We start from the raw sequence: 19,230 nt of genomic DNA, 5'->3' as shown, positions 1-19,230 counted from the left end.
AATTTCGGTGGAATCTTCTGCATACAAGGAAGACACTGTAGAGATACAAAATGATTGAAACAGGGGATTCAAAGTGTAGGTTTTGTGATGACACCTCAACCGAAACTGCTAGACATTTACTAATGAAATACCCTCTTTTGCATGTCATTCGCCTAAAGTATTTTTATTTTTTTTAAACTTTTATTTTTGTTGGCAGAGGCAAGAGACATACACATCAGAGCGGCTAAGAATAACATAATACACAATCGATGAATTACAATGAGACGCATAGCTACCAAATGGATGAAACAAAGTCAATTAGGGGGCATGGCAACACAGGGCGTACAAGGCTATAGATCACAGCAGAGAAGGTCATGGTGAGTTGTCAGCCGACGAAGGGGCGTCCAACCCGTTCAGATAGCTGTTAAAAGCAGTCCAAATATTTTTGTGCCGGGATCCAACAGGGAGGGTGCTGAGTTATTCCTCTTCACAGTTTTGTGACCAAGTCAGTAAATTCAGCCATTTCCGGGAGTTTGGAGGGGTGGAGCATTTCCAATTCTGCAGTACACATTTCTTAGCAATAATACAACCCACATTTAAGAATTTGGCTGCGCCCCTGGCTCCCTCAGCATCCCAAACCCCAAAAAGCACTCCCAACGGGTCAGGCTCAATAGTGGTATCAAAGATTTCAGACAGTGTTTTTAGGATCTCACCCCAGAACGTAGTGTAGGGGAGGACTGGCCGCGAGGCCCTCCTCACCTGCAGCCTTCTCCCCAGGTGAGGACCATGACTCGGTGGGCGTCCCCTCATGCCACCCGGGCCCAGGTGGAGGAGGGTTCACCCGCCGACGACATTGCCCACACGTATCCGTTCCCTGCATATACAAAAATTCAGTTAGGCCTAGAAGCCATCTTGTCTAGCACACTGTAGCGCGGCCCCCCACCTTTGGAGGGCTTTCCAAGCATCCCTGCCGCCGCAGCACTATGGTAGATCCGCTGCGAGCGCGTTCCCATGAGAAAGCCGGGTATGAGCTAACCCGAGATGCTAACACTGTAACATTTCGTCGTTCACAATGTAATACTGCATCCCGTGTGACCTGGGCCGCGAGGCCAGGGCGACGCAGAAATGAATTCAAGTGGTGATATTAGTGAACTGCTCTTCTTAAACAGAATCTGCAAACTATGAATTAGCCATAAAAGTGAAATGTTTATATGACTTCACATTGTGACTGTACTAATGCTGCTAGATCACAGAGGGAGTATCTTTAAGTCATATGTATACACATGAACCCCTATATGTCGTCTTAAAGTCACCCATAGTGGCAACCGTCAATCTCTGTGGTCCATAACATAGTTCTACCTCATGTACCGTCGAATGTATATAAATACTTAAACACTGTAGTAGATATAATACCATGTAATAAAAAGGTACTCGGACCGAATGTATTGAAGAAATGTGTAACAAAATTGAAATATAAATGTGTGTTTGAAGAAGTATCAAAATAAGGCAAAACATTATAAAAGTTCTGCATTCAAAAGTCAGCAACGTACGAGGAAAAAACCTTTGTGAATATATGCAAGGCCATTCTCCCTCCCACCCTACGAAGCCTGCCAGATGAAGAAGCTAAGGCATGTGCCGCGCTCCCTCTCCTCCCCCAACCAAGCTGGAGCCGCTTCAGAGAATCAGAGGCCCCAGTACCGCACCCAAGGCCACAGCCCGCCACCTGTGTTATTTACAGCACGGTAATAAACCCACGTCTGAATCCACAGATCTACCAGCACCCTCTCGTAAATCCCATAACCCCCCCCCAGACCACCCCAAGAATCATGACCCCGTGCAAAGAGGACCCCCAACGCCGGGACAAGACACAGAGACCCATTTATATAATAACTTCTAACGCAGCAGACAGACATGTATCATTCGGACCAGGCCCCAGAGCCCAGCCCCTCGACCTGAAATACCAGACGTCAGAACACCGGTAAATCCAATAGATGACCACCAGACCCCTCACAAGGTGCATTCCTCCTGTGTTGTATTTCTTTGATTGAAAGATTTACTGTAGCAGTTAGATATGGGGTTTTAAGTAACTGCAATGTGCATGATCTAGGGCACCCAAGTCAGGGAAGGTATTCATCTTTGTCACAGGCTGCCCCAGCGAACCAACACCGCCCGGACGACCTCAAGCCGGCCTGCCAGGCCCAACCCTACCCACGAGGCTGACCAGTGACGTCCTCCCACCCGGACCAACCAAGCTGCAGCAACACCTATAGTTAGTCGACGCCACCCAATCCCAATTAACTTGTGCCCCCTATAGTGTGTAGGTTTTGATGACGTTTTTTGTATTAGAAATACGCCTGTCTTTGCTATTGTCAGACAGAGCGCTCTCGGAGGTTGCAGAGTTCTTTGCATGCCATATTCTTTTGATAAACTCCCACTTACGCTCACCCGCACTCTGTCTTGGCCTTATTCCCATTACGGGAGTGTCCATTATTGTCTCCCATTGCGGGGAGGATCGTGCTAACTTGGGGGCGCTTCCTTTCAGTAGCCAGCCCCGGGCAGTCCCAGAACATATGCAAGTGACCTGCATTCTCCGCTCCGCAGCGAGGGCAGGGCCGTGGGTCAGAGCGGGCAAACCTGGAGATCCTGCACGGAGTGTAATATAACCTGTTCAGCAATTTATACTGGATAGCGCGATATTGAAAGTTAAGGGAGACCCTATTAGTGTGGGAGCACATTTTCCCCCATAGCTGGTCGGAGAGCTCCATCTCTAATTCGGATGCCCATTCGTCTCGGGCACTAGAAGGCGATGCAGTACCCGCAAGAAGGAGTTTATATAATGAAGACATTACACCGCAGCCCCCCCCCCCCGAGTTAGCAATATAGGAGATCCCAGGAGAATCGGGAGGTTCATTGTGAAACGCTGGCCATGCGCCGCGGAAGGCAGCACGAAGTCTATAATATTGTAGGAGTTCTAGTGGCAAACCAGAGTGGCCCGCTTTCCAAGTCTGCGGTGTTATAAATTGGCCGTCTGGGTAGAAGTCAGTTAGGGCATGGTACCCCAGGGTCTGCCAGTGTTGAGCCAGGGCCGCATCATTTGTGGGTTCCAGCCCGGGAAAATGCCAGACGGGGAGCCATTTATAATACGGGTGATTTTCGGTCTCCGCAGCAAACACCTGCCCCTAGGCCAATAAGGTAGCATATACAGGGTCAATGGGGGAGTCCGGCACATATCAGCGGTGCAATATAAACGACATTACATTGGTGCCAGCTGCAGCCAGGGCTTCCAGTTTGACATGGGGGCGAGCAGGGGGCCCGGGGTACCAATAAGAAGTGAACTGAGCCTGTGCTGCAATCCAGTATTTCAAGGCAGTGAACCCCCCTTCATCATATGGGAGTGCCATTCCAAGCCATTTTTTGCGCACTGCACCGGAATACCACAGAAACTGGGCGCACAGCTTGTGGAGATCTGTAAAGTACTTCATGCCCGGCCATATGGGAACATTCGTAAAGTAGTTATTCGCTAGGAGGGTTTCTCTAGTCAGGGACACCTGGACGCCCAAGTATCTAATCCCATCTGGAGACCAGTGGAGCGGATATTCTGTGGCAGGTTGGTCGGTGGAGCTAGTGAGAGGGAAAAGTTTGGATTTGGTATAATTAATAGTGAAACCAGAATATGTACCAAAGCGGGTGACGTACCGTAGTATTGGGTCAAGATAGACATCTGGGTCTCGGACGAACAGCAGCACGTCGTCCGCATAAAGAGAGATGATCTCGGGGGTACCCTGTAACTGTATCCCTTTGTGAGAATGGCGCATCCTTATAAGTCTGCCATGGGCTCGATGGCTAGGGCAAATAAGATCGGGGAGAACGGGCAACCCTGGCGGGTGCCTCTGAAAAGGGCAATAGGGCGGACGTTTGCGAATTAACCCGAACCCTTGCAACCGGGCAGGTGTACAACAGCTTGATGAATGCGATCATCCTAGGCCCAACCCCCATGGTCTCGAGGACGAGCCACATGTACCTCCAGGACACCATGTCAAAAGCCTTCTGGGCATCAAGAGTGACTGCAACTGCGCTCGTACCCTGGTCGATTCGTGACATGACATTGAGGAGCCGCCTGATATTGTGTGACGTAGATCTCCCGGGCACGAAACCTGATTGGTCGTCCTGTATCATGTATGGCATAACAGGTAAGAAGCTGCTAGCAATCACCTTAGCAAAAGTTTTGGTATCTAAGTTCATAAGCGAAAGGGGCCGATATCATCCACAATCGTCCCCAGGTTTCCCAGGCTTAAGCAGGACCGTAATGACGGCCTCCCGCAACGTTGGGGGAAGGGATCCAATCCGAAGGGACTCATTCCAAACCCTGAGCAATTCGGGGGCCAAAATTGCAACAAGCTCCTGATAGAATTCAGCGGTGAGCCCGTCGGGACCCGGAGCCTTTCCCTTAGGGAGACTAGATATGGCTTCTACAGTTTCATCTAATGTAATGGGGGAGTCTAATTGGTCTCTAGTTTCACCAGAAATAATGGTGGTGGGAATCTGCTCCAGCAACTCCCGCATCTGCGAGTCACAGTGTTCGGGGGGCTGAGTGTACAGTTCAGAGTAGAAGCCAGTGAAGACCTCAAGGATGCGCTGGTCAGACCACTGCATCACCCCTTGATTGTCCTTAATACAGTTAATTTGAGATTGGCCCCACTCACCCCTCACCAATGCAGCTAACGTCTTACCGGGCCTATCACCCTCCCCGTACTTCCGTGCAGCCTGTGGGCGGCTGAAGAACTGGACCTCCCTAGTAGCATGCTCGTTAAAGGTCTTTAACTCCTCACTGATCCGGGAGAGGACACTAGGGTCAACTGAGTCCGGGTGGGCCCGCTCCAGATCTCGGAGTCTGGTTTCGGAACGGGATAAGGCGGCTCTTATAGACTTAATGACTCCGGACGTCTGGAGGCCCCCCCTGATAAAGGCTTTAAAAGCATCCCAGCGGACCCCTAGGGTGGTGGACTGCGACCCATTGTGCTCAAAATAGGACTGAACGTCAGCAAGAATATCTGCCCTGAACACAGTGTCCTGGAGAGCAGTCAATTTGAATCGCCACGCATTGATGGGAGGAGCAGGCATTCCCAACTCAAGGACCATAAGTATCGGTGAGTGGTCGGACAGAGTGCGTGCCAGAATTTTCATTTCCACAATCTTACCCAACACCGAACCGGATACCAGGAACATGTCGATCCTGGAGGAACTATCATGTACTGAGGAGTAGTAAGTGAACTCCCGTGTCTGTGGATGAAGCACCCTCCATACATCATGAATGCCAAGTGTCACACTGTGGGACAGTAATCTGCGAGCTGCGCCTGACGGGGTTCTGGAGGCCGTGCCAGACCCATCTTTCATTGGGTCGAGTATGAAGTTCATATCCCCACCCCAAATGATCTGTACCCCCACATACCCTAGTAAAATGGATGCCACCTGGTCGATAAATGTGGGAGAGTCAACATTGGGGCCATATGTGTTCACTAGCAAGCAATCCTTATTGGCAATAGCGCAGTACAAAACAGTGCATCTCCCCTCGGGGTCCACGTAGCTTTTATGTAAGACAAACTTAACCGACTTATGGATCAGTGCCAGGACCCCTCTGGCGCGCGTGGAATATGAGGTGTAATATCTGTGCGATCCCCACGTTGGCGCCATGCTTTTGGATAGAGGGCCCATTGAGTGTGTCTCCTGCAAAAGCAGGATTTTGCAGCCGTGTCTGCTGGCATAAGCTACAATCTTACGAGCCTTCGTGTAATTGCTCAGGCCCCGCACATTCCAAGACATCACTACCACTTGCATTTCAAAGGTCTAAGCAATATCTCACCACCAGCGTCATAATGTTGGACCAGACTGGAGGCCGCCCCCGCATGACATCCACGGCGTGCACCTCAGGCATTGTCATGCAGCCGTGTACCTCAAAACACCCTGTGATCCACGAAACCAAGGACCAGACCCCTAGCACCAGGGCGCACCAGGGTACCATAATAGACGGCCCACCAAAGCCTAGTGGACATCCCACCACTGTTGTTGTAAACCAACTATAAGGCAGCGATTATTCCTGTACAGGCGCCCCAATGTCGTGTGATCTGCCAGTCTACCCCTGCCGTTTGCAATACCACGTCTCAAAACCCCAACATTGCCCCCCACCACCCTCACTGCCCACCCCCAACTTGCAGTGGATTTCCCCCAGCCCCCAACACAAACGTCACGAGAAGTACCAACACTCCCCGAAATAGAGGGGCCCGAGGACCAGACCGAACAGGGGAAAGCCCCAGGAAATGCCCAACAGGGGCCTACAACCAGTGACAACAACCAGAACAAAAGCATTTGCAATTGCAGGGAGGTGTGCTGTAGCCGTGTGGACGGCACTTCAAATACCATTGAAATTGTCAAAAGAGAAGTTCTGCGAAAAACAGACCCATCGGCTGGCCCCCAGAGCCAGGCAGTCATAGAAAGTGGGAGGACTCCAGGGAGGCACCTGGGGTACATGACTACACCAACCATTCAAATGTGAAGGGGAGGCCAGTGCAGCCCGCACCCAGGACGAACCGTGACTCAGTCCAGAGCGGAGGGGGCCCAATCAGCTGAAATTGCAGCACCTAGTTACCATTTGCATAATCCAAGTCACAGATTTTACCATATAGATTAGTTAACATCGGACCATGATGCTCTGAGTCAATTGAATTTGGCGGGCTCTCCTGCCTGATCAGGAAGTGGTATGTGCGCTTCAATAAATTTCACCGCCTCAGCGGGGACAGTGAAGAAGTATAGTTTACCATTGTGGGTGATTTTGAGGCACGCCGGGAAAAGGATAGCGTACGGGACACACCTTTCTCTGAGCAGCTTCTTGACTCCAATGAACTGGTGCCTCTCCTGCTGAACCGCAATCGAAAAGTCCGGAAAAATCCTGACGGTGTGGGATTCAAGACACAGGTCCCCTCTCTCGCAGGACAGGCAGAGGATGAGATCTCTGTTCTGGTAATTGAGGATCCGGGCTATGATGGGCCTTGGAATATCACCGGGCTTGGGGCGAGGTGATAACGCTCGATGAGCTCTCTCAACTGTGAAATGTGGCGATAACGTCGGGTTGCCCAGCAGGTCCTTCAGTAAGGCTTCGACCGCATCCTCCATGCGCCCCTTAAGGGCGTTCTCAGGGACCCCTATAACGCGCAGATTATTTCTGCAGGAGCACGATTCTAAGTCATCGCACTTTGCCCGCACACTTTTCATGTCAAAGGACAAGGAGGTAACAGCGTCCTGCAGAACATGTATAACATCCTCATTAGTGGAGATTCTGTTTTCAGCTTCAGTGATTCTGGTCCCCGCCTGATCCACCCGTGACTTTAGGGAGGCGACGTTGGCATTAATGTCATCGAGCATCTCGTGAAAGGAGGTGAAGTTTTTAGCCATGGATTCCATAAGAGTGGTCAGATCAGGGGCCGTTGCATTCAGGCGCAAGTCAACTTCCGGTTCCTCTTGCTGGGATGATGCGTGCCCCATTTCGCTCCTCGGAACTGATGTGGCGAATTTATCCATGCCCCTCCTCCCCCCGGACCTGTTCGACATTGCTGAACTCCTTCAGGTATGGCCGGACCCAGAGGTGCAGTAAACGGGCAGTGGACTAGGGGGCCAGAGGACAGAAGGTTCTATCCCTACCACGGTGGAGTGGGCCGGCTCTGGTAGCAGTGGAGGGTGAGTATCCGTAGCCGGCTTAAACGCCCGGGGCGTGGGTCCAGGAGTATGAGGGCACCAGCACTCGGAAATGGATAAATGACGTGGCAGTGTTGTAGGGGGCCGCTCCCCCATCCAAGTGAGAGGTGTGAGACCAGCCCAACAGGCCCCCCGCCCCCAGGAGCTCAATCCGTGCAGTACAGTAGCAGATGAGGTGTCAATACTCCCGGCACACACAGGGGCATCCAGGTGAAGGTGGATAGCCCCAGGAAGTGATAAAATGCAGGGTGTGCCTTAGCAGTGACTAATGCGGGCAACTCCTATGAGCTTTTTAGGGAACGTTCGCATAGCCCACTCTCCAGGGTGCCCAGGTCTGGTGATGCGGCTCAAAGTACATGCGGGGGGATCCCACGGCACCCGCGATGGAGCAGGACAGCTGGCAGAGCAGGGGGATGGGGGGTCAGCAACACTCCCAGAACGGGCCCCCCCAGCCCCTCACCTGATCAGCGCGATCGCTCACGCGCTCCTGGAAGCAGGAAGTCCGCCACAGAGGGCAGGCCGTGGCCCGGTCTGCCCACGCGTCCCGGCGATGTGGGCTCCAGCCCCGTCAGCAAAGGCAGGGGCCAGGGCGCGCTCCAGCGACGGCCCCGGCAGCTGGTCCCCAGAGCCGCCCAGCCCAGGGACTCCGGCCCAAGGGAGATGTCAGGAGGCTGGGAAAAGCCTGCAGCGGCTCTAATAGCAAAGGGACCACGCCACAGCGCTTCACGGGGGGAGACTGCTGCGGCTCCCCGCACAGCTCCAGCGGCCCCGGACAGTCACGGGAAGCCCAGCAGGGCACCCGGAGGCTGGGGCAAGCGAGTCAGCAGGACGCAATTGGAGGAGGCCCGTAAGTAGGCTTTCCGAGTCCGATTCAAGCTGGGATTTCACCGGATGATGCCTGACACAACAGGGCAGCAGGCCAACCACAGGCACAGTGTCAGAAATGGTGTCGGTCGCAGATGTATGCGGATGATTGCCGGAGCCACACAGAGCTCAAAGGCTAGGCAGCCATCTTGGACTGCTCCACAGCGCCACCTCCATTCGCCTAAAGTATTTAAGTAGAAAGTTAGTCGATGATGTTATCTCTGATAATTTGGAGGGGTGAAATAGATGTTTATGTGGTCATGTAACTTCTGGCATAACTGCAGTGGTTGTTTTTTTTCGTGCTATCAATCTGGGTCAAGTCTGGAACATCACTTGTTTTTAGAGTATCTTTAATGGTTTTTAGTTTTGGGAATTTTAGTAACTGTATTAATTGTACTGTATATGTGAGTTTCATTTCTTCTTTTGTTTGTATCTTGTTCTCTTTTTTCTTTTCCTTTTTGATAAAAGCTGAAAGTTAGCTAAACAACAATTAAAAAAACAATGTTGCTACTTCATTCACTTTAACACACAGCGGTCTCTCAGGTCGCTTGCCAACTCACCGGCTGTGTGAGTCTCTTTCTTGTTTTTTCCATTTCCAATTCACAAGTCAAGGTTAGTACCACAGGCTTGGCCTCACCTCCCCAACTCTGCCATTCACCCAGGAGGGTGGCTGGCGTCCTTGAAACACAATCAAGTCTTCACTCGTGGGATCTGGTCTTCTCCACGCGTCTTTCGCAGTCTGTCAGAATAACAACCTCCAGGAGGGAACTCTTGGGGTTTTCGGCCCACGGCTCTCATCCCTTGGTCCATTGCTCTGCTCCAGTAGGTGTCCCTTTGTCCCGGAGGTTCTGCTCGTACTCGTGTTCCGCCCTGCTCATAGTGTGTCTTTTAGGTGTTGCCTTTTATTTGTGTGAGGAGAGCTAATTGGTATTAGGTGTATGCACTTAGAGTAAAGTGCCTGACTTTGCCTGACCCGATTAACAGGACATGTCCAGTACGATGTGAGAGAGAGTCTGATTACTGGGGGAAGTTGGGACCTTCTACAAAATAGGATGGGGAAGATGAACAAAAAAGGGGAGAATACCATGTCTCACCATCGGCTGTCCCACCCCCACTCCCAAAAGACCCCTCACAGAGGTGATCCTTCCGCACTGGTCCACCCCCAGGAACTGGATCCGAAAGTGATGGCTGTGTCCTGGCCACCTGGATGACAAGTCCCTGAGGACTAGCAGGTGGGACACCCTCCGATTTCTCACAACCCACACTAATACTGTATCAATAGTGTCAAACTGTACCTTCCTCTGATCAGGTATATCAAACCCTATTCATTGGCTGTTATAGTAATTTGTAGTCTGTGTAAGATACATAATGTTAAGATGTCTTTTTCAAATTTTCTTGTCATCAAATCTTTTGAAGACAAACATCAAGTTCCCACAAACCCAAATAGCATTCGACTATTTTGTTCCAATACATTACAGTATGGCAAAAGGCACAATACTAACGGGTGTTCCAAAGATATGTGTTGCCAATTTGTTTATGTTTGACAATTACAAGACCCACCAATGGTGTGTACCAAAGCCATTTACTTCTCTATCTTTCATTTGGCAATCCTATCTGGATTTTAACTATCAAGTTGAGGAAATAGTGAAGTCTATTTACTTTCGCCATTGACTTTTGCAACTGATCCATCCTTTCATTCCGCAAGGACACCGACCGGTAGTACAATTGTAATGGTATCCTTACAGGGATCCCGGAAAGACAATGTGCTTGATTGCAAAAAGCACAAAATAGAGCTGTGATACCTTTTTTCCACTTTCGAAAATTCTCACCTATCTCACACCATTGTAAGGCACATCACTGGCTGCTGGTACAACAAAGAATTATTTTTAGGATTTTCTGACTTGTTTTCAAATGCCTTCATGGTCTTACTCCAACATATTTCACAGCCAAATTTGTACGCATTTGCCCACACGATCATTATGATCTTCTGATCAACACCTTCTAGTAGTAACTGCTTCCCACTCTGTGAACAGAGGTGATAGACATTTCTCGATCGTGGGCCCTCATTTATGGCACTCACTTCCCATTGATCTTTGCACTAAGTCCTCTAACCAATCATTTTGGAAAAATTCACAAAACGTACCTCTTCCAATAACTCTTTCACTCCTATTTCTTACACATTGTTGCTCTTCTGTCAAGATCTTCGCCCAGATGCAGTATAGTCTGCACTGGTAGAGCGCATGACAAATACATTCAAAATTCTATCTACCAGTGGGAGGTATGTGGTGTAAGGAAGGCATGGTATCAAAGTAAGACAGACAAGTGATCACAGTTCAAGGGTGTTTATTAAACTGTAAAATGGGTGTGATAAACACGTAATAACCTAAATCTAAGATGGGCGCAAGCTACGACCATCAAACAATAATAATACAGTCCTAGCGGAGTCTAGTCAAATAAAAAGGGCCTATACTAACAAAAGTATTGCCAATCCTTATCGCTATGCTACAAAATAGTGTGGGATAATGTTCACAAAAAAAGAAAGTGTTCACAAAATTTTAAGTCAAGATGCAGAGGCCAGGATCTCCCTTCCCCACGTTTTTAGTACGGGACAAGGCAGGACTCTTGAGCAAGTACAATCCTGGGCTTCTCCAGCACAAGCTTACAGTTCTTTTCCACAATATCAGGGCCTTCTGTACCAAAGTCTCTTTCAGGCAAAGTCTCTTGCTTCAGAGGGCGTGATAGTTATAAACATAAAACAAAGTTCCTTCTGTTTATCTTCACAACGGACAATTATTCTTCACTCTTGGATCCCCCTCAGCTGGGCTCTGCTCCTTTTCTCAACGTTAGCCTCCCTCGATCAGGCTCAGACCATCAACTCATTGTGGACATCCCTTGGTCGGGTTCATGCTTGTCCTCACAATGTTCATGGGTATCTTATTGTTTACCCCAATTCGCAGGCATCCTTGAGTTATCACAGTTCACTTAGTTTTCAAAACATGTCAAAGACTTTCGACTGTACAAGGGATTTTGCTTGACCCTCGTATGACCACTTTGACACTTCACGCTGGCCTTGGTCTTTGTGGTTTCGCTAACCAAAAAGTTCTTAGTTCAATACTTCCTATTTCTTTCAGGAGCGGGACACCAATTAGAGTCCTTCAAATGTGCATCCATGTGGTGCCGGACCACTATTTCTGGTACTACTTTCACTCACAAAAGACATCTGTCCATTATCTTCTTTCTTCACATACAATGTTGCCGCTGCAACCTTGAGCCTAACACAGTCCGGTTCACTACCAGCTTCTTCCAACTAACCGGCCGTGCTGAACTCGTTGCCGTTTTCTTTGCTGCTGGAGTCAAGGACGGTACCACAATGGCAACCGCTTCTCCCCACCTTGGCCAACAGTGCGCAAGGGTTCCACTTACCGCTGACATCCCATCCGACACACCACTCGCCAGAAGCGATTCCCAGTCTTAGTTTTCTTTCTCTGAGGTTTCGCAGGTCTGGGTAAAAAAAGGGCAAGGGCAATTCCCTTCTGGTCGAACTTTCAGATTTCTCTGCCTTTCTCCTCTGTTTGAACTGCTGTCCCAGAATGGCTGCTTCCTCATGCATTCGCCCTTGCTCCAAGTGTGCCCTCGTGTTCCGCCTTTTATCCCTGTGGGGAAGGGAAAGGGCAGTCATGGTCAGGTGTGTGCGGTTATCTGCAATTGCCTGACTCTACCTGACCCTTGTGTTGTGACATGTCAGGTAAACGGCTCTGGAGTCAGTCCGTTGTCTTTCACAGTGTGAGAAATTGTTTGTGTTGGAAAAGGGGGCAGGGTAGAGCTTCTACGTATCCTACGGGGTATGATGGGGAAAAGGTGTCATAAGGAAGGGCATACCACTTCCACTCCCTGAAACCCCCCCCCCCCCATCCAGGTGATCCTCCCGCACTGGTCCACTCCGAGGAACTGTATCCAATAGCAATGGCCGTGTCCTGGCCACCTGGATGACAGATCTTCTGGGACTAGTGGGTGAGACACCTTCAGGTTTCTCACATACCCTTCCTCCATGCGATGTAGCCACATCTGTTTCGTAGGGGAACCGGGAAAGGAAATCTACATTCCCCTGGTCTTTACCTTTTTAGTGTTCCACCGTGAAACAGAAGGGTAGAAATCATCGCATGACACGAGGGTTGGAGTCTTTGCGTTGGCTAATGCAAACTACGGGAGAATGGTTTGTGACAAGTGTGAACTTCCTATCTAAGGTGAATAATGACCCACTTGATGGCCAGGGCCGCTAATTCCAGCACAGAGTAGTTTTTTTCACATGGGAAAAGCTTCCGGCTTGCAAACAAGATGGGATGTTCTAATTAGTCGCAAACTTGCGCCAGGACTGCTCCTAACCCTGTAAGGGAGGCATCCGTTTGCAATATGAAATCTTTAGAGAAATTGACTACCTTTAGGATAGGGTTCTGACACAGGGTTTGCTTTAAGGTGTTATAACATATATCATCTCCTTCAGACCAATGACATTTCTGAGGATCGGCGTTCTTGAGTTAATCTGTCAGCCTTGCTGTTTTGTCTGAAAAATGTTGGGATAAACCTACGGTAATATCATATTAACCCTAGAAAGGCCCTAAGGTCACATTTAATTTTGGGGGTAGGTGTATCTAGGACGGCTTTCACTTTCTCATGTTGAGGTTGTATGTTCCCAATTTCCTACGAAGAAGCTGAGGTATCTCACGGCTGATTGGGCCAGTCTGCATTTAGATGGGTTAGCAGTTAGGCCGGCCTCTCTGAGGACTTTCACAATATTATAAGGGTGGATAAAATGATCCTCCCAGGTTTTACTATAAATGATGATATAGTCAATGTAAGCTCCACAGAAATCGGAATAAGGTTGTAATATTTTATCCATGAGGCGTTGGAAAGTGGCTGGTGTGCTGTGCAAGCCAAAAAGGAGGGCTTTGAATTGAAACAGTGCTAGGGGCGTTGAAAACGCAATCTTTTCTTGATCTGGTCCATATACTGGGACTTGCCAGTACCCTTTTGTTAAATCTAGGGTGGATAGAACGGTGGCTGCTCAGAGTTCATCAATTAGGTCATCGATGCGTGGCATGAGATAGGCATCAAAATCGGAAATTGCATTAACTTGATGGAAATCTATGCAAAACCTCCAGGAATGGTCAGATTTAGTGACCAACACCATAGGGGAGGACCATGAGCTCGGAGAAGGCTCGATAATATTTGCCATCAACAGTTTATTTAGTTGCTCAATCACTATCTGGTTACGGGAGTCTATACGGTTTTAAATGAACCACTTTGCCCTTAAGTGTTCTAATATAGTAGTATGTACCTTTTACTCTTCATATTTTCTGAAAATACATTGGGAAATTATGTAACTGTATCTTTTAGATCTTCTTGTTGTTGAATAGATTGCTCTGGAGAAATTAATTCAAAGCTGTCTATTTACTCTGGAACCAAACAGGATAGTACCTTGGCATGGGTGTCTGACGGGTTCTTTTTCCACTCTTAAGAGATTTACACAATATAAATGACCTTTTGCTTCCTGTCCCGTTGGGCTACTTTATAAGTACAGATTCCTGTTTTCTCTAATATTTCATAGGGCCCATGCCACTTGGAGACAAGCGTGTTTTCTGAGGTGGGTAAGAGGACCAGTACTTTTTGTCCTAGGGAGAACAATCTTAAGCTCACCTTCTTGTCGTAAGTGGTTTTTTGTTGGCCCTGGGCTTTTTCCATATGAGTGCAGACTAGATCTCAAAGAAGTCTCATATGCTCTCAAATTCTAGTAGTGGTTTGCGAGATGGGAATGGGTGCCTCTTCTCGTTATTCCAGGGTTTCCCTGAGCATGTCCAGGACATCTCTAGGTTCTCTACCATAAAGCAGTTCAAAAGGAGAAAAACCTGTAAATACTTGAGGGGTTTTCCTTACTGCAAACAATGCCCAAGGGATCATTCAGTCCCAGTCCTTCCTGACCTTATCTACCAATTTTTGTAGGGTTAATTTCAGAGTTTTATTGAATCTTTCAACCAAGCCATTGGTTTGAGGATGGTACACACAAGTCTGTACGGTGGTCATATGGATTAGCTCTTGGACTTCAGCCATAAGCTTGCTCATAAAATTTGAACCTTGATCGGTCAGTATTTCCTTGGGAAAGCCGACCCTGGAAAAATACAGTAGGAAGTGTTTAAGGATTTGCTGTGTGGTATTATTTCGCATTGGGAATGCTTCGGGGTATCTGGTTGCATAGTTGACAATCACAAGGAGATATTTGTTGGCTAGTCTGGATGTTTCTAGTGGTCCAATGATGTCCATCCCGATTCTTGAAAAAGGGACTGCTAGGATTGACAAAGGATTCAGAGGGGCAGACAATGGGATGTACGTGCTGTTTTTATATTGGCATGGATACCTGGCCAGTATAACTTCCCACTGATATGTGCCTGGGTTTTGGATTGTCCTAAGTGCCCCCCGGTAAGATGGGAGGCGCAATCTCTAGCATCACCTTTCGGTGGGTCTCAGGGATTACTACCTGTGTCTTTACTAGGCCTTCTCTAGATGTTTCTCTTCTATAAAGCAACCCCTGCTTTATGAAGAAAAAGGGGCACCCCTTCTCTATAACTTCTCCTTCTGGAATAGCTTGTAAGAAAGCTTCAGCGAGAGCTGGATCATTTCACTGAGCAAAGGATAGGTCGCGATAGATGGTAGGCTCTTCTCCCTTCCTTTCCTCAATGTTAAAATGGTTTATCAGCTTTCCCAAAGAAAGCCTAATGTACCTCTTTCTGTTTCATTTGGTTCACTTTCTTTAAACTGAGGAAATAGAGCCCTTTCCCAAATTCTTTGAGACATTTGATCCCCACAATGTACTTTGAATGGGATTCCATCATGATTCTGTAGGAGAACCTTTACGTCCCCCTGGAAGTCGGGATCGATGACGCCTGCTAAAACCTCTTTACCGAACGTCCACGCTAGGCCAGATTTTGGGGCCAACCTTATGTTAGAGTGAGGGGTATCAAAACCAGATCTGTAGGGTAATTCCTCTTTTCCCAGGGGGTGGGGGTAACTGCTTCCCTACTGCTACAGATATTGAAACCTATTGATTCTTTCATGGCAACAGAGGGGCTAGAAGCTCCATGACTACTGTTTTGAAACTGTAGCGTCCCCCAATTAGTTTCAATTGAGTAAGACAGGCACAAGTGATCACATTTCAAGGGTGTTTATTAAACTCTAAAAATTGGTGAGATAAACGCCTAATTCAACCTAAATCTAAGAAGGGAGCAAGCTACGACCATCAAAAAATAAAAATACAGTCCTAGTGGAGTCTAGTCAAATTAAAAGGGCCTATACTAAAAGAACTATTGCTAATCCTTACTGCTATGCTACAAAATAGTGTGGGATAGTGTTCACAAGAAAATAAAGAGTGTTCACAAAATGATAATTCAGGATGCTAAGGCCGTGGTCTCCCTTCCCAATGTTTTTAGCATGGGACACGGCAGGACTCTTGAGCACAGCACACTCCTGGGCTTCTCCAGCATGAGCTTACAGTTTCTTTCGACAATATCAGGGCCTTCTGTACCCAAGTATCATTCAGGTAAAGTCTCTTGCTTCAGAGGGCCTGATGGTTATAAACACATAACAAAAGTTCCTTCTGTTTATCTTTACGTAGGGTGATTATTCTTCACCCTGGGATCCCCTTCAGCTGGGCTCCAATCCTTTTCTGAACGTTAGCCTCCCTCGATCGGGCTCAGACCATCAACTCACTGCGGATATCCCTCAGTTGGGTTCATGCTTGTCCTCACAATGTTCACAGGTATCTTACCGTTTACCCCAATTCGCAGGCATGCCTCAGTCGGGTTCACATTTGCAAATTATCACAGTTTACTTAGTTTTCACAATATGTCAAAGACTTTCGACTATATAAGGGATTTGGCTTGACCCTTGTATGACCACTTTCACACTTCACGCTGGTCTCCCCTAGGCCTCTTGGTCTTTGTGGTTTTGCTGACCTAAACGTTCTTAGTTTAATACTTTCTCTTTCTTTCAGGAGAGGGGTACCAGTTAAGAGTCCTTTGAATGAGCACCCACGTGGTGCCAGGCCACTATTTCTGGAACTGCTTTCACTCACAAAAGACAACTGTCTTTTATCTTCTTTCTTCACATACAATGTTGCCACTGCAACCTTGAGCCTAACACAGTCCGGTCCACTATCAGCTTCTTCTAACTCACCGGCTAAGCTGAACTTGTTTGTGTTTTCTTTGCCGCTGGAGTCAAGGACGATACCAAGATGGCAACCGCTTCTCCCCGCCCTGGCAATCAGGGCGGGAGGGTTGCATGTACCGCTGACATCTGACACACCACTCGCAAAAGTGATTCCTGGTCTTACGTCTTCTTTCACATGCGGTTTCGTGTGTCTGGGTTAAAAAGGGCAAGGGAAATACCCTCTGGGTCGTCCTTTCAGATCTCCCAGCCTTTCTCCCATGTTTGAACTGCCATCCCGGAAAGGCTTTCGGTCCTGCTCAAAGTATGCTCTCATGCTCTGCCTTTTGTGTTCCCTGTGTCTTAGTTTGGATTTAAAAGAACAGTAACAGTAGTAATAATCAACATTTGTAATGTTGGCCGACACACCCTTTGCCGTGATACAAGACCCCTTATTTCAGAATAAGAGCAATATGTAAATTGAACGGATGATATAGAAACAGGCAGAGAGAAGGTCTACCTTTTTGTTTGCTATCCGTGGATCTTTGGATGTCTTCGCTAGCTCGAGTGAGTGCTTTGAGTGTAAAAATCATGTTTGTGCCTAATCCCACTGCATGCAAGAAAACTGCCAATTTCTCCGCCTGCATCTAATTGTGATCTGGTGGTGGTATGGGGGGGGGGGGGGGCAGGGAGAGAGGCTTGAGTCATCAAGGAGTTCACAACATCTTTTTACATTGTAAAATGCAAGCACAATCCACAGGGTTGCATGGGAAGGCCAGCTGCCATGTTCATGGCAGACGGCTTTACCGTTTAATGGTCAGGCCCCCCCCCAAAAAAAAAACACTGAAACCTGGGACCACCTGTACTCCTGTGCCTTTTGTCCAGCCTGACCAATAAACAATTAAGATCATACATTAAGGGATATGGACGTTTTCATGGAACACCCCACGTAAAATGAGCCTGAAAGTGTCAAAAGCGAAGAAAGGAACAAAAAAACCTGTGTCCTTTGCCTTGCCTAGTCAAATTCAGGCCTGCACCAGCCAAAGTGCTAACAGCACACATTTTGAACATAAGTATCGAAATGCATAGATACTAAAGAGATAGCAGATATTGATACCACTGGATAAATACCCAAAAATATTTTTTACCCACCACAAAATCCAAATGAAAACAAAAATATACAGAATGTGAAGGATGAAATGCAGGTACAACCAGATTTGTACAGAGTGGTAAAAAGGAGAAAACAAGGTCAATATTATAGGCATTTCTAGAAAATGTGCTGCCACTACTACCATGGGCCTATGACATTACAGTACTATTACCTCTTGTTCTGGGTCATCATCCAGCTGGTCAAAACGTCTTTTTACCACCCGACCAGAAGCAGTCACAGTCACAGGGTTGTTCTCCTTCAACACAAGAAGAAACGTTGTTAACTAAGGGCGACTCTAAAGTGACTCTCAAACAATTAAACTATACCTTAGGTTAAAAATCCATTAAGCAATATTAGCCACACCTGCGGGCAAAACAACTTCTCATGAGCGTGCAAGCCTGATGTTTGGGCCCAAGTGAAGCAGAGTGCATAAGGAGGGCTTACTGGCTCATAACAAACCTCATTGTCCTGCCAGTTAACAATGGTCGTCACAAGCAGCAAATGCTCTGAGGTGTTAGGGCGTAAATGTAAATTCCTTTTTTATGTTTGTGTCACAGCACTAGCGGCACCATGTGGGGTGCAAAGTGATGGAGCGGCCTTGTGGGTGTGGCAGATGCTAGCACAGGTAATCTGGGGGGAAGGAGAGGGGACAGAGTGGGTGGCAGACAGACTTCTTTTGGCATGGCACACAGAATCCAGAGATCTGGGGAAAATTGCCAGGAAGTCCTGGAACCCGATTGGCTCATGGGATTCTTAGGTTTTTAGTTCTAATATAAAATAAATTGACATTAACAGCTACTGTTTTTACATTGATATATGAAGTATTATTTCACTGCGTGGAAAAGTACAGAATGTTGGAAAAGTACAGAATGTTGTTTCTTGAAAAATGACAACTGGAAATCTTGCAGAGATTGTACCTTTATTAGACCAACATGTATGGTTGAAAGCTGTCAAGACCACATATAGCAGAGATACAACTGAAATAGAATCTTCATAATAGGGAAAAGCAGTTTGATTACACTTCACAGAGTAAAGGGTAACCAAGATTGGTGAACACATGACATAAGGGAAAACATGCAATAAGAGTAAATGCATAATACAAAACATATCATGGTGTGTAAAAGGGAAAAGCAGATTTGGTAAAACAGGAGTTCTACCATTTCTGTTCGATCCATTAATTTAAAATACATTTTACAGCGGTTACCTAGAAGAGCATGCTATTGATGTTCAAACTTTCCCATTCTTAATTCATTTGTAAAAAACAAAACAGGCAGCTTTGCCTGATCATGGAAATCGTG

General features: G+C 47.6%; 1 protein-coding gene across 1 annotated transcript in view; it reads right to left on the bottom strand.

Moving 5' to 3' along the window:
- Positions 1-19,230, bottom strand: part of DCAF17 (DDB1 and CUL4 associated factor 17) — a 1,369,255-nt gene that overhangs the window by 133,065 nt on the left and 1,216,960 nt on the right. The window contains exon 13 of the mRNA XM_069616196.1: positions 18,105-18,188. Coding sequence (XP_069472297.1) covers positions 18,105-18,188 — 84 coding nt within the window. The remainder of the gene's footprint in view (positions 1-18,104; positions 18,189-19,230) is intronic.

The sequence above is a fragment of the Ambystoma mexicanum genome, chromosome 9 (assembly GCF_040938575.1).
Source record: "Ambystoma mexicanum isolate Mex_15411 chromosome 9, UKY_AmexF1_1, whole genome shotgun sequence".
Classification (NCBI taxonomy): domain Eukaryota; kingdom Metazoa; phylum Chordata; class Amphibia; order Caudata; family Ambystomatidae; genus Ambystoma; species Ambystoma mexicanum.
This window is presented reverse-complemented; position numbering and strand designations above follow the sequence as displayed.